Here is a 14,945-nt window from a genome sequence, read left to right as displayed (position 1 = left end):
TGAAATTTGCCAGCCTAGCACTAATTTCCTCCGCAAAGCATCCCAAATACACTTTTTCATTTCAACTTCATCATCTGCAGACTCTAAGGTGCCTGGCATGGCACTGAGCTCCAGTTTGCAGCGAGCACCACCATAATGCTATTCTAGCAGGCCTTATGAAATTTGAGCTTAGCATAAATCTGTAAGCCAACAGACCACCTTTTCTTCTATTAACCCAAAGTCTTAAATTTAAAAAGTGGAGGGTAAAATGCGTCATATAGAACAGCATAGTATGGAGATCCAAAGGTACCAAAATGATTTAGTTCACCTTCAGGTCCATAAAGGGAAGCTATAGGAAAGATGGTCAAGAACTGTTTTCCATGGCCAGAGAAACTAAGACCAGAAATAATAGGTACAAATTGCAACTCTCTAGATTTCATTCCATATAAGGAGAAACCTGATGGTACCATCAGTACAACAGCCTTTGGAAGCTTTTAAGAAGAGGCTGGACAGTTACCTCTAATAGGTATCCTGCATATTGCAGAGGGTTGGACTAGTTAATCCTTGTGGTCCCTTACAACTCTACAATTTTATGATTCTCTATATGATGTATGGTATAAGAGCATCAAGGTAGGCCACGATCCTCCTCCTTCACCTATCATTTGGTGTACCTGTGAAGATGAACATGTAACTAGGCTTATATCCTTGTGCATGAAGGACTTTTATACTACACCACTGGCCTTGCCAGGACCACAGTCCAAAGGCCAGACACTAAGGAATTAAGAACCAATCTTCTCTTGTATCCTGCTTCCCCCATTCCTAAAATTAAAGGGCTTTTCCTTTCCAGGAATTTTTCAGAAATGGAAAAAAAATAAGGAAAAGAGTTAAATGTAAAAAAATAAATAAAAATCAGATGCTATGAATAAGGATTAATTGACAGTGAGAGAATTCTGGCTGAAAATATGTATATACCTCTTCCAAGAACAGTTGAAGGTCTAGTTAAAAAAATAAGAAAACACCAGTAAAAAGGAGGAGAACATGAAAGCCAAGAAGCAGATTTACTGTACTCAATGATGATATTACTAATCACCCATTCATTCTGATGTAGAATCCAGTTTGGATTGCTGCACAAACTTTATGGGGGAAGGGAAGGGAAGGGGAAGGGGAAGGGGAAGGGGAAGGGGAAGAGGAAGAGGAAGAGGAAGAGGAAGGGAAGAATGCACTTCATATAGAGATCATGATTAAAATACTTGCAAGTTAAGAGTTAGTAGCACAGAGTTATTTCTTGGCTTAATAAGCTTAGAATCTTTGCTGTCAGATGTTTAGCACACCAGATAAATAGCAGACTGTTCCTTCTATGCACGTGACCCATAGTATTGCATACCACATGGTTGATCCAAATCCAACCCAGAAAGAGCTGGATTTATCTGATTTATCTTCTGCTGTTCTAGCAATTGAGACCAAACTTTCATCACCCCTTTAATATGCCTGAACAAGCTCCTCATAGCTGCTTCTTAAGGCAAATGCAAAGGATACCCAATACAAGGTAAGACAGATTGCATTTCCCTCTCCTGCACACATAAAAGATTAGTAGTCATGGGGAAAAGGACGACTTAATCAGATAAGTAGTCTGGGGGGAAGAATCAATTCTCCTTCCCTAACATCCTTACACTGCTCTTAACAGGTTCAACGCCCCCCCCCCCCCCCCCGTTTAACTCACAAACGTTTAAGGTCTGACCAAAAACTTAATTGTGTTACATATATTTTAGCCTTGCATCCCTTACAATCTTAAAAGTAATCAAAATTATGCACCTCAAAACCTGGCTCAGGGATGGCAGTCTGGCCTTTCCGAATAACGTCTAGCTGCAAGTTCGGGGGGGGGAGTCTGTATTTGACTCAAGTTCCCACATCCCCAAGTTGGAGAGCCAAACTCCACGTAACAGAACATCAGCAGACTCCGGAAACCCTGAGGTTTGCAAGATATTTAGGAAAAATCTGTGAACTAAACAGAATGGAATGTCGAGAAGAAAAGGCAACTGAGCTACAGAGGGAATGAAACGAGAAAGCGGGAGACCCACCGAAGAGAGCAAAAGCCATCTCACCCCAGTCACCCTGGCTCCTACTTTTTCACTGGCAACAATGGCTAAATCAGAGACTTCAGTGCGGCTAGACACAGGTCTGTCCACAAAAAGAAAAAGGTCTGAACCCACCCGGGGAAGTATGGATTGCAAACGGCTGAATGGAAGGATAGATGGTGATAGGCAAATATAATAGATGCCTTGCAGATTCAGAAACTGCATTTCGTTAAAAAGAAAAAAAAAGCCTTCATAGAGAGAGAATATTGGACAGGGATTAGGAGATCTGAAGGCTTTTTGTTTTCTATATGTTCCTGTCCATATCAAATAAATTTGGATTTATATAGCCGCTCATCTCATATCAAGGGACTCTGGGTGGTTTTCTTGTTCCCAGGGGTGATCCTAAGGAAAAGCACTGCAACTACACTTTTCCAGGGAGAGTCCATAATATATATATATATTTTTGCAAAACTGCCCTGGGAATCTGTCAAATAGTGTGATAAAAATTCAAATCCGATCACGTAAAAAAATGGCCAGCATTGCATAACATGTACACTGTACTAGCGAGACCTTTGGCCAAATTCAGCAGGGCTATTCCTTTACTTGCACACTGTACTGTTCCACCTCCAATAAAATGTTTTTTAGTGAAGTCAATTTATATCTTCACAACCAAAGAGCCTGCGTATCTAATTTATTTCTTTCATTGGACTCTGATTAACAAACGTCGTCAAATAAGTCACAGAAATCTGTGACAGAGGGAAAAAAATCTGCTAAAAAGTAGAGACACAAATAATATGCACATTCATATTTACAGTATATCTAAAGTGCTGCCAGCTGTTGCAATGGAAATAAAATATAGTTTGCCCAAATTTTATAGAAATGTGGTTCCTGCCTCTGGTGTTTCTCTATTTTAATTGTATCAGTAATCTTTTTTTAACGTGGGAATTGAAGAGGCCTTGTCCATCCACATCTCAATTGCTAAATTCTCTAAAGCTTTCCAATGTTGGACAATTATTATTTTAGCTGCTAAAATTAAGTAGATAAGAAGTTCCTTATTGTTAAGCCTGAGATTCAATCCCATAAATAAGTGAAGTAACCCTATCTCTGGGAAGCGTTTGATTCACTGTTTAGTAATACAACCCAAGAACCTAGACATACACGTAAATTCATCTATCAGAATGCTCAAACTTCAGAATAAGGAATCTGCAAGAAGTCCAGACTAGCAACACAATTTTATTTGTAAACATTTAAGTTACATGTTCCAATAAGTTAACTGAATTCCAGCTTTTGTACATTTCACTGTATATGGTCAAAGTCGGATTAGGAAGAAAGAAATTGGTTTTATGGTTGCCACTCCATGTTTTAAAATGTCCTAAGATATAAGCAGCATTAAAAACAATGGGGAAATACAAAGAAAAACAACAGCATTATTGAAAGAAAGAATTAGGCTGTTAGGTAGTTGAGAGAAGGGGAGGTTGTATATAAAAAAGAGCCATCAAAATAAAATACATCCTGGAGAAACTCACAGAGCAAGTCCAATAAAAATATTCTTTCTGGATGTCTCATTTACTCTAAATTCAAAAAGCAGATTACATCTTAGTAATGAAGCACGAACTATGAAATGTCAAGGCCTAAAATACTATTAACCTGATTCTGGACAAGTAAAAGCTGCTGAAAAAAAAAACCCCCAGAATAAAAAAAAAAATTAACTGATTCAACAGATGGAAAATTTCACCTTTGTTCACAGTATATTTAAATCATCATTCAAAAACATCTAAAATATAGCATAAGCAGCAAAAACAAACAAAAAAACCAAAAAGACAAATTAAGGCTCTGCTTCATATCTGTTTTTCATTATGGAGGGGGTGTTTGTCAGAGTGAGGCAAAGGCCTGGCTTGGAATGATCCTTCCTCACCCATCCATGACCCTCTGGAATATATGGCCATGATTCACCATGCGGCACCTCTTCCGTATCTAGGTTAAATGTTACTTTTCTCGATTCTTATGCCTTGCAATAACTGCACCCAAAAAGATAGCTTGCCTACTAGAAGTTTTAGGGAAGCTTTAAGATTAGTTACAAGACCAAAAATGGGCAAAGCAGTATCTGGCAGCTGGAAATCAAATAAGAAGCCGGATTCAAGCGGAGATGGGAATCCTAGCCCTTCTCTTGCATTAGCAGGAAAGCCCTGAAATATTTCCAATGAATTTCTGGGTACAGATGTCCGTTCTATATTTAAGCAAAACAGGACGACAGCAAGGGCTGTCATTCCTGTGCCATCACTGAAAGTCTAATATGTGGGAGATCCAATGATTTCTCAATATTCAAACATTTGTAGGGTATGGGAAAGTGCCTGAACTTTGCCATAGTGTTGGCAGTACGGGTGGGGGCAAATTAGTCTTCTACACGTTGTATTCATGGATTGAAATTAAACCAAAAGCAGCAGCCTTTTAGGGTGGCAATTAGGGTTCACAGAAGCCTTAGGGGAGGGCAACTGAGAGCAGGAAAGTCACAAGGGACTGTTGTAATCAAATCTGGAAGCAGCCCATTGGGAAATCTAATCTTGGTTCTCTTCTATCATGTGAAATATTGTCCAGAGCATCATAGTAGCTGGGTGGTAAAGTAGTTTCTCTTAGGATAATCCTCATGCAAAATAATAATAATTTCCCTTATTCCTTATATTCTTGCCTTGTGTAGCTGCAATATACAAATCACTTATTCAAACAGACCAAATTATTTTGGACAAACTATGTTAATTGCCAACTTATCAAATATTCAGAAGAGTAGCTTGATAAGTATCTAGTGCTTGCTAATACCTAGTTATCTCCAGGAGATGGTCTTCAGCCTGAGGATCTCTGCATAATAAGCTGCTGTTTATGCCCAGAAATGGGCCAGCTTCCTGAATGGTGCCCCTTCCCAAATCATCTGGCATCCCAACATTTTTGGAAAACAACTGGCTTCTGAACTGCAATCAATCCATCTGTATCCTCTTCCTGTTTTTTCCCCTGTTGGTTAGAAGGCTGTTAAGTAACAGCTGTGGTACTTGAAGTATTGACATGCATGTGGTAAGTCACATCTTCAGGCGAAGCTGTGTGTTAAGCATCGTATTAAAGGCCCTATCCTAATATAAAGAGGGAAGGGAGGGTTAAAAAAAAAAAACTGCTGGGAAAGGAGAGAAAGATTGCTAAAAGCAGCCCTCTTCATACAAATCTGGCCATTCCCGCTCTTCAGAAGAACAGAACCCAGAGTTGGTGAAGAGAAATATAAGGGGACTATTGTTTTGCACGTGTGTGTGTCTGTGTGAGAGAGTATGTGAGGGAGGGAATGAGGGAGGGAGGGAGGGAGAGGGGGGGAAAATAAAATAATATCCAACCATTTTTCTCATTTTTAAAATATGGACAACAAATCCTTTTTTTAAAAAATACATTTCCTGCTATATCCTCCTGGAATGTCACATAAATGCTCTCTAAATTCTTGGTCCCCCAAACATCCCCACCATTTAAGCCTGCTGATTTGCCTTAAAAAAAAGAAAAAGAAAAAAGTCCAGTTAAAGAAAATAAACGCCCTTCTCACAAAGTCCTGGATCATCCACTTTAGGCCACAATGATTTTAGAAAACAATTCTAATTCCTAACTTCTTACAGCTGCATTTTTAAACTTTGCAGCTGCTGAGAAGATCCTGAAATTAGCAGAACTGCATTACAGAATGTGTATCAACGCTACAAAACTAATTTTTAAACAACACTGCGCACATTTCTCTTGCCCTTCTAGGAAGGGAACACTGATAAAATCTAGAAAGACTCCAGCACAATCATCTCCATTAACTTTTTAAATATTGAACCAAACACCTCAACTGCCGTGGCCACTTGAATCTACTAGAACACCCTCCTGCATCTATTTGGCTGAAACAAATGAAATGATATAAAAAGGCAACCTGCATTTGAGCATTATTTTTTTCAGGAGCATTAGGAAATTCCCCAGGGGATTATCCCCCAAAAGCTTCCCAATTCAGTATTAGGCTTGCCTATATTTTTAATACCTTGCTTATAGTTCCAATATCTCCATCTATCTGTCTATTCCTACATGGTAGGTAAACGTTTTCATGGGTTTAGCTTTCTGCTGAGGATTTCAGTTATCCCAGAGCAGAATCCACTGAAACTCTTCCTATGCAGCCTCCAAAGCATGGAATACAGTTGACCTCATGTCTATAAATATTTTGTGGACTGCATTCAGTTTGCCAAAGAAGCTCACCTACAGTCTGTTTTTCAGGACAGACCTTTTTGCCTAACTATTTTCCAAGCTGCCTGATGAAGTGTGCTTGAAAACCCAAGCGAACAGACCCAAATCTTCAAGGTTCAGCTTTTGGGACAGTTGTTGCAGCTTTCAAAAGCCAAATTCCACACATGATGAAGAATTCACACAAATGGATGACTATGGGTTGAAATCCATCATGTGTAGAACTATTGCATAGCTACTCTACAATGATGTGGCCGTGTGAGAAGGTTTTCTGTTAGAAAGGAAACATTAATTCAATCTCTTAATGTTTTCCCATGAAGCATCTGCAGATGTTTACAAAATTTAAGATTAAAACCCAGTACAAAATAGCATCAATGTTTTGATGCCAAAATCTTCCAACCATTGTTTTCATCAGGTAGATAACAGACTAGGTCAGCACTAGTCCCTTGTACTACTAGTCCCCAAGAGCATCACCAGAATCACAGACAGCTATGTAGCATTATTTGAGTAATAATTTGTGCCTTTCTAACACCAAAAACTGTTTTAACTGTTGCGTATTACTGTAATACAAAAGAACCAGGCAAATTTAAGGTCAGCATTACTAATATATAAAATTGCTATTGTCCCTTGCGACGGCATAGAAATTTGATGATCAGAAAGCTTAGTACGGGGACTCTCTGTTAAAAAAGAAAGATTGATTGTCTTGAGATAGAGACAGGCCAACAACTAACAAAGCTTTTTTGTTATGGCAGAACATGCAAGAAATGGGGAGACAGAATGCCTCTCCCCCTCCAATTGAAATGTAACATTACACACTTTAATAACACTATCACTGCAGGGGACGAACTGTGATAGCATCACAAGGTTCAGAAGATTGGCACTGTGAGTTGAATGCAGTTGGTTACCAGGAGTAAAAAGGCAAGATGTGAATGCCATGCTATGACCCTGCATGCTATTTTAGGTGTTCTGGTGGCATGGCTGCAATAAGGACAGAGGAAGGAGACCATCCGTTCCATTCCGATAATACACCATCCTTAAACATGAGATTCTTGGCAGGAAGTGGAACCCCAGCGTCGGCAGAAGCTGGATGAGAAAGTAAACTTGACGTAGAAGAAGAAGAAGAAGAAGAAAAACTGGCCTCTGAAAGCAACTCCATGGTTGAAATATTTTCCTAAAGGAAAAGAAGGGTACAGGGTTCAATAGGATTTCAGCTTGACTATCTAACTCACAGTCCCACCATCTAGCTTGGCTAATGCAGATTTCTCAAGAATGAATCTTGCATGGAAAACTGCAAGACATTAAAAACACAGTTAAGACCCTGACAATATTTTTTGTAGTTCACCAAAGATTGTGGGGCATAGAAAGAAAGAAATTGCTATTGTCCAGAAATGCAGCAAGTGTTATGTTCTAACATTTATTAACTTAGTTTCTCTATTTTGATAATCAAAGGATTCATCATGGTGAATTAAGGTCTCCCCCCCCCCTCCTTCTATTCTTGTTAAATCCACAATATGCAGTGGGGCATACATCTGGCATCTGAACTGGGGTTCCTCTGCTGTCCAAGGATTCAACAGTTGGCTCAATGACACGAGTATGTAGCTTTGGGCAGTATGGGGAGGGGGGAAGGCCTTATGAAAGCAAAGCTGGGACAAAAACACAAACCAGTTTCATTTAAAGTCAAACTATTTCATGTTTAGCTGTTCTTTTCTTTGATTTCAATCCACAGATCCTTGGAGATCCACCCTCTCCTGCATGCAATAGATGTTTGAACACTGCAACTGCATCTCCCCTTAAACTTTACTTTGCCAGCTTCCCAGCTTCTTTAGCTGTTCCCATTGGGATACCACGGACAATGGTACTGAAGCCCACCAAGGGGTCCAAAAAGACCACAAGATACATATTCCTGTTTCAGCTCCTGACAAAGACTATTCAGAAGGGTGACCAGGGTGGTTTCCAGCCCGTGCCCAGATCTAACTCAGCATATAAATAAATTAATAAATTATTATTACATTTACCTGGAATGAATGAACAAAGCTAAGGACCTGCAGGGAAAGTTTTCTGCTGGAATGTAACAGTTTTTGAAGGCTGCCAAAAGACAAGAGAAAAAAACCAAGTTACAAGGTCCATGTACATGATAATCAAATTCCAATTTCCTTTATTTTTCTCTGGTATAATCGAAGAAAACCTCACCTCTCTCTGCTACACAATCCATGGCTAGCAATCTTTCGGCAGACTTTCCGGTTGAGCTCTGAACTGAACAATGGGATTCCAAAACTCAATTCCAGGGGAACCCACTCCAGTTCTGTTGTAGGAGCTGAAAAGATACCGAGAAAGGGCAAGGTGGAACCGACTTAAGAGAAGCTGCCAACATTGATTACTTTTTAATCACTTTGGGAATTTAGGTCCCTTCAAACTACAGTGTTAGTGATTGGTGGCTACTGTACATGCTGATGACAACATCTGACGACAAACGTCTACAGTACTCAATTTGATTTCTCCCTTTCTCTCTGGAAGTCAGTTACTATTCAAGAAATTTGGCTGACTGTCCTGAGACATCTCAAACTCAATAGCTATTTTATTGTCTCTATTTCCTTCTTATTGCATACACTAAGTACTAGAAGTACCCATTCTATTTTATAAACTAAAATAACGGCCCCAGTGGTTTTCAACTATTTATAATTCTGAGAATGAAAAATGGAAGAGTTTTTTGAGAATTGACACTATTATGACAACAGCATTGTATAGTGAACTATAGATATACACATTACTCATAAGGGGGATCATTTAAGAAGTAATGTAAATATTATGAAGTTAAGAGGCCAAGGGGAATCCGTAGTTTTACCAACTGATTCATCTCAGAAAGCAAAGCTGTGAAAGAGCACTGAGCTAATGCTGGTCAGAGCAGCGCTGGTCAACTTTTGCATGGACTTGAGATGTAGACTAAAACAATCCAAAGGTGCACGAGATTAAGAATCTCTACCTTGATTCTGGATGCATTTTGAAATGCTAATTCTTGAGAGAAGGTCCTATTTCCAGAAGACATTCCTGTTTTGCAGTCTACTTAAACAAAGCCTATAAGGAACTATTCCTTAATATCCCAATAGGATAAGCATGGCACAGAGCAATGATAGCCAGCTCTTCTAACTACAGGTAGTCCTCATTTAGAGACTGCCTCGTTTAGTGGCCGTGATGAAAAAGTAACTTCACGACTAGTCCTCACATTTATGACCTTCACAGGTATGTAAAGCAAAGGAAAGCTGAAGTAAGATTGTAAGCACAGTCGCTGTTTCATTTAGTGACCACTTCGCTTAATGCCTAAGCTGCTGATCCCAACTGTGGTCACTAAACAAGGACTATCTGTATGCAATAACGATCTCTTTCACCTCTTGTATCTTCAAGAGGCTGAACTGCTTATGCCAAGTAATGAACTCTACTCAGATGAGAAAACAGTGGAAAAACAGCTAGTCAGGAGAGTTGTATCTTTTTCCTCTGGGATGTTCATCAATGGCTATCAGCATCAGCACCCATCATCATGTCTATCTGAGCAAATCCAATAAGGAATGCATCCATATTTTCTGATGTTCCCCAAAAACAGCATGTATGAAACATGCCCCAAAACAGCTTTATAATATATTCGTTCTGTGTATTCAGAAAATTCATCTCAGAGAATAAAAATCATTCCTCTGCCCTTCCTCCTTCTGCCACTTGTTCTACCACAAAGCCCAGTACCAACCAATCTATGGCCAAAGCTTCTCCTTCTCCTTCTAGGTGTCCTAATAATAAAATCTATTCTGATGAGATTACCTTCTGGACTTGGTTTAGCAGCAGGATCTATAGGTGGCTCTTCAATGACCATTTCAAATGATTCTGTGCTTCCATTTACATCTGAGCCCAGGGCAAGCTCTGGCTCACCTTAAGAGGAAAATAAATACTTAAATTATGCACGTGAACTGCATTTGCTGTAACTAAAGGCTGTGGATTGCTACGTAGGTAAGGCTCTGGAATATGTTCCTTGGCTGCATATGTCTTAATGAATGCAGAGGAATCTTGCTACCATTCTGCTCTATTCTCACCACACACAAGAATGCACACAAATTCAAATTAAAAAGCCTACTAATCTGACAACCATTGTGGACCAACCTTTTCCATCAGATGCATCACTCAGCTTCCTCTTTACGTGGTGACTGAAAGGGTTCAACATGGTTATGTAGCCACAGAAGTGTTGCAGATCCATCTTCTCTCTCAATATCTTCAATGCTTTGTGAACACCCATATTGAGACGGGAAAAATCTAGACACCCCCCCCCCAAAGAGTACATTAAATCAGTTTACTAAATAGACAATGATAGAAGGATAGAAAAAAGATTTAGAGAATTATTGTATGTTGGCATAATTTTCAGTTTGGGATTTAAAATGCTCATAGTGTCTTCTCATCTTGGGATTTCTGTTTTCATTTTGTTCAGTTTACATATTTTCTTTGGGGAAAAAAAAGTACAATCAAAACATTTAATAAAAACCTGATTACAGACAATCCTCTATTACAAACTTTTGAGTTACGAACCGATACGAACAAACCTGTCTGCAACTCTAACACTGAAGGTCCCAGAAGGCGGGAGAAGGCAGGAAAGGGTTAGTTTACGGTGCGCCACATACGTACGCTTGGCAGCACCGTCGCATGTTGGGAGGCATGTTTTTTATACTTGGTTGGACTTATGAACAAAATGGACTTACAGCCTCTTGGAACATAACCTGTATGTAAGTAGAGGATTGTCTGTACTGAGAGTGAACAGGTTTTCCTCTCAGGATACAAGATAATCTAGAGAACTGAGCAAGAAATCTAGAGAAGTACTGGTGCTCCTTAGAAACATGAGGCAGGAAGTGATAAGAACAACTTCTGCACAAATCCCCCCACCCTGCTTGATACTGTGCAACATTCCCTTACTACCGTGGAGAGGCAAAATCCTATGTTGATTCAATGATGTACAAACTATTTTCAATAATTCCAGCTTACCTCCTTGCTGTTCTGTTTCATCAAGTGGAAATGGTATATGGACAGTTTCCCCCACACCATGTATGCCATGTCCCTAAATGCCAAGGTAAGAGTTAAGGTATGAAATCCACATCCTTCTGACAACTTTTGGTTCTGCATTTTCAAAGCTGTCTCAGTCATTTTGTGGCTTTGGAATGTTGGTCAGAGTTGTTGGGCTAAGACTGGGGAGATCCAGGGGCAACTCTCTATGTGCCCATAGAACTTCCAAGGAGACTGGACCTGTCACTCTCTCTCAGCAGTATCTTACAAGGCTGTTGTCAGGATAAAGTACAGGTAGGATGTACTTTTAGAAAAATGCATGATACAAATGAAATAGAAAAAAACATTTGTCTGTATCATGGTTTATAGGCCATTTTTAAGATCTAGCACTTCCAAATATCCTTTCCTGCATCTGCTGAGCACTAGTACCTGGATAGCTCCTAAAGCACTATATATAGTCATCTCAAGTGTGAAGGTTTATGAGTTCAATTCCCAGTAGAGGGGTTGAACCTCACAGAATAACATCTGGCTACCCACAACTGACAATTCCCAGTAAGGGCAAAACTGGTCATGCAGTGCATCCTGGTGGTCAATGTCACATAAAATAATGTGATGTTTTTCTCCATGGAAAATTGAATTTTGTGGAAGGAAGAGATCATATTGGCTGTGGTGATGTAATCTGTGTCTAATCCAACACATCTGGAAGGTACCAGGTTAGGAAAAACTAGTCTAATCTTTGTATCTTGTGATAACAAACCCTGTCCTTTAGTTCTAATAAGCTACATTGGAATGAATTCTCTGCCAGCCATTCTTTGCCCATTCATCTTTTTGCCTTCACCCCGCCAGGAAATCTATCAGAACTCAATTATTTAGCTTATTTTTATAGAAGTCTTTTGTACCTGAATCAGGACAGCAGAATGGGTTAAAGCATCATTCAACATAGTAAGCACATTTGAGGTGGGGACGACTCCTGGATCATGCCCCCAAGATGTTATTAATAAGCGGTCATAGCCCTGGGAATCAAGTGCAAAGAGACAAATTAGAGATATTGCAAAGAGACAATTAAGGTATTTCCATCTGCATCTTTCTGCATTTCCATCTACAGTAATATTATTCAGTATCTATATCTTTCCACAAGTTTTGCTGGTAAATTTTTACTTGGTTCTCTTTTCAGCCTGGCCACCTGACTTAAAGGGATTCCCTTTTCTGTTTGATAGGGAGAGAAAAATATCCAAAATCTGATCTGTATTTAATTTATACTTTTCAAGTAGTATATTCTTTAATGCCATATTTATAATTGCCCTGGGCACAGTCTTTGATGGAAAGGCATACTATAATAATATATATATTACCTGTTAAACACACTGAACAGATTCTGATTTGGTACATTTCAAAGTTCTCTAAACATAATGTTTTCTAGATTCTTCTTTTGCCAAACGATAACGGTTAAGATTATTAATTAGACTGATTTATCCCTGGAATCACCTGCCTTTGTCCATGAATTAGAAATCCTCTAGATTTCAAACACCAACAATTTCTCAAAGGGGTCTAAATATTTTGAATTCCAAACAGGCCATTTCAGATGCTTCAATGCTCTTCTGCCCTTAGTTGAGAAACTATCAGTGAAGAGCCTATTTTCAACTCAAAATGGCTTGATCTGGAAACACCTCTACAGATTCCCTCTGCATGCAACAACAAAAGAGCCACAACTTCAGAACAATGCCATTACAGAAGACTCTCATTCCCTGCAAGCATGAAACCCCTACCTGAAATATATCTGGAAGTTTCCGAAGTCTTGTGCCTTTAGATAATAACAAGGATGGAGGCCCTTGTCCAGTAATATGATAGATATAGAGCTTGAACCACACAGAGCTAACTTCCGGAATAGCTGGCCCAATATGCTGTGGAAAGATTAAAAAGGCATCTGAAGTAAGAATGAAAACACACAGGCTGCTAATTCTGCTCAGCAGGAAAAACAGAGCCTCTCCCCTCGACATCTGCAGCGGTCCTCTGAGCAATTCCAAAGGACAACTGATGGCAACGGTGGAAACGAATGCTGTGCAAGGGGCTTTGGAGCTAGTCCTTATCCTTTCTGTTGCAGTATTTGGGTTATGTAATCACTACAAGATCCATCTTCCTGACTCTGTTTACCGAGGAGCAGAAATGCCCCCCTCTAAAAGCATTTCAAATGCCACTTTTAGTTTACTCACTCGCTTTCCATTCTGATTTTTTTTTAATGTCAGCTAGATGGCTAACAATAAACAAAAACAGAGTAACACCACATAGGAGGACTTTATGGAGGAAGTAAGGGTTCCTATAAGCCTAACTTCCTACATAAAAGTTTCAAATACGAGTTCATCTAGCCCTGTTTTATAAACTTGGAAGGACAAGGGCTCCTCTGATTCTCAGGCCAAAGTTTTCCCAAGATCTGCTGCAAGATCTTTCTAACCAGAGATGGCAGGGACTGAATACAGCTTTCTACTTGCACAAGCTATAACTAGCAATCCAGAACATAAAGAGGATCACTTGGAAATCCTTCATTTGCTGCTCTGGCTTCCATGATGCAAGAAATGGAATAGTCAATCATAGTTTTCATTCTGTGATCACACAGGCTTGATCTACTCATAATGCTTAGCTACAATGTGATTTGCTTTTTTTTTTAATTAGGGTTGTATATTGCTATGCTCTCAATAGGCTGCCAGAGGTTCACATCAAGACAAAATCACAGTACAAAGAAACTATAATATGTTATAAGGTCCAAAGTGGGGGGGAAAAAAAGATAACCGTTATATTATATAATATTATAACAAAGCAGACAAATAATAACAAATAAATTCACTCCATTTAATTCCCACTGCTTTCTTGAAAAGCTCTGTCTTTCCCAGCTTCCACAAAACAAGAAAAGAGGGGGCTAAACTTAGTGTGACAGTGAATCTATCCATCATGGCTTAGCGTTATAGGTAAATTGAGAAAAGCATAACTTGCTGAATAAATCACAGTTCAATTCTGGCTTAACGTTAAGTGTGATCCAGGCCACTATGATTTCTTCAATAATCCATAGCTTAGTTATGTGTGACTAAGGTTTTAGGTTCATAAAATCATGAGAGTGCCCTAGGTTGATAACAGTCTTCAATGTCAGCAACATTAGAAATTCCGATGGCTTTCTGTTTTCAGCACGCACTCTTGGAACTGTTATCTGTGAAGACCTCTATTAAAAAGCACAAAGTATGTTCATTTTGAAAAAGGTTTTAGAAACTTACTGTACACAGATAGTCTCCGGGTTAAGAATACCCGGGTTACAGACGACCCATAGTTAAGAATGGAGCCTATGTAGCAAAATTTGAGTTAAATACACAATGGCTCGAGTTAATTACACAATACTACTTATACAGTATTATACAATAATACTGTTCTGGCTACATACAAATTTGACTCAAGAACAGACCTTGGGAATGGAACTCGTTCTTAAACTGGGGACTACTTGTATTCATTATGAGAGATCTTTCAGTATCTCTTGGATGAAATATTTTCTGCTCAGAAAAGCTAATCAGTTTTTTTTTTTAAGTTTGCATGTTTAAAAAATAAAAACATGGTAAACCATTATAAATTGCTATGATTAGCTTTGGGGGA

General features: G+C 39.1%; 1 protein-coding gene across 1 annotated transcript in view; it reads right to left on the bottom strand.

The window, feature by feature from the left end:
• Nucleotides 1–3,728: 3,728 nt before the first annotated feature.
• FAM91A1 (family with sequence similarity 91 member A1) overlaps nucleotides 3,729–14,945 on the bottom strand; it is a 36,575-nt gene continuing 25,358 nt past the window's right edge. The window contains exons 17-24 of the mRNA XM_088148989.1: nucleotides 13,082–13,216; nucleotides 12,215–12,328; nucleotides 11,298–11,370; nucleotides 10,428–10,577; nucleotides 10,092–10,199; nucleotides 8,478–8,601; nucleotides 8,303–8,372; nucleotides 3,729–7,458 (exon numbers count right to left, since the gene is read on the bottom strand). Coding sequence (XP_088005115.1) covers nucleotides 7,240–7,458; nucleotides 8,303–8,372; nucleotides 8,478–8,601; nucleotides 10,092–10,199; nucleotides 10,428–10,577; nucleotides 11,298–11,370; nucleotides 12,215–12,328; nucleotides 13,082–13,216 — 993 coding nt within the window. The 3' untranslated portion in view covers nucleotides 3,729–7,239. The remainder of the gene's footprint in view (nucleotides 7,459–8,302; nucleotides 8,373–8,477; nucleotides 8,602–10,091; nucleotides 10,200–10,427; nucleotides 10,578–11,297; nucleotides 11,371–12,214; nucleotides 12,329–13,081; nucleotides 13,217–14,945) is intronic.

The sequence above is a fragment of the Python bivittatus genome, unplaced genomic scaffold (assembly GCF_059951505.1).
Source record: "Python bivittatus isolate LINGU-HERP-01145 unplaced genomic scaffold, Pbiv_v1 ctg000590_np1212, whole genome shotgun sequence".
In the NCBI taxonomy this organism is placed as follows: domain Eukaryota; kingdom Metazoa; phylum Chordata; class Lepidosauria; order Squamata; family Pythonidae; genus Python; species Python bivittatus.
This window is presented reverse-complemented; position numbering and strand designations above follow the sequence as displayed.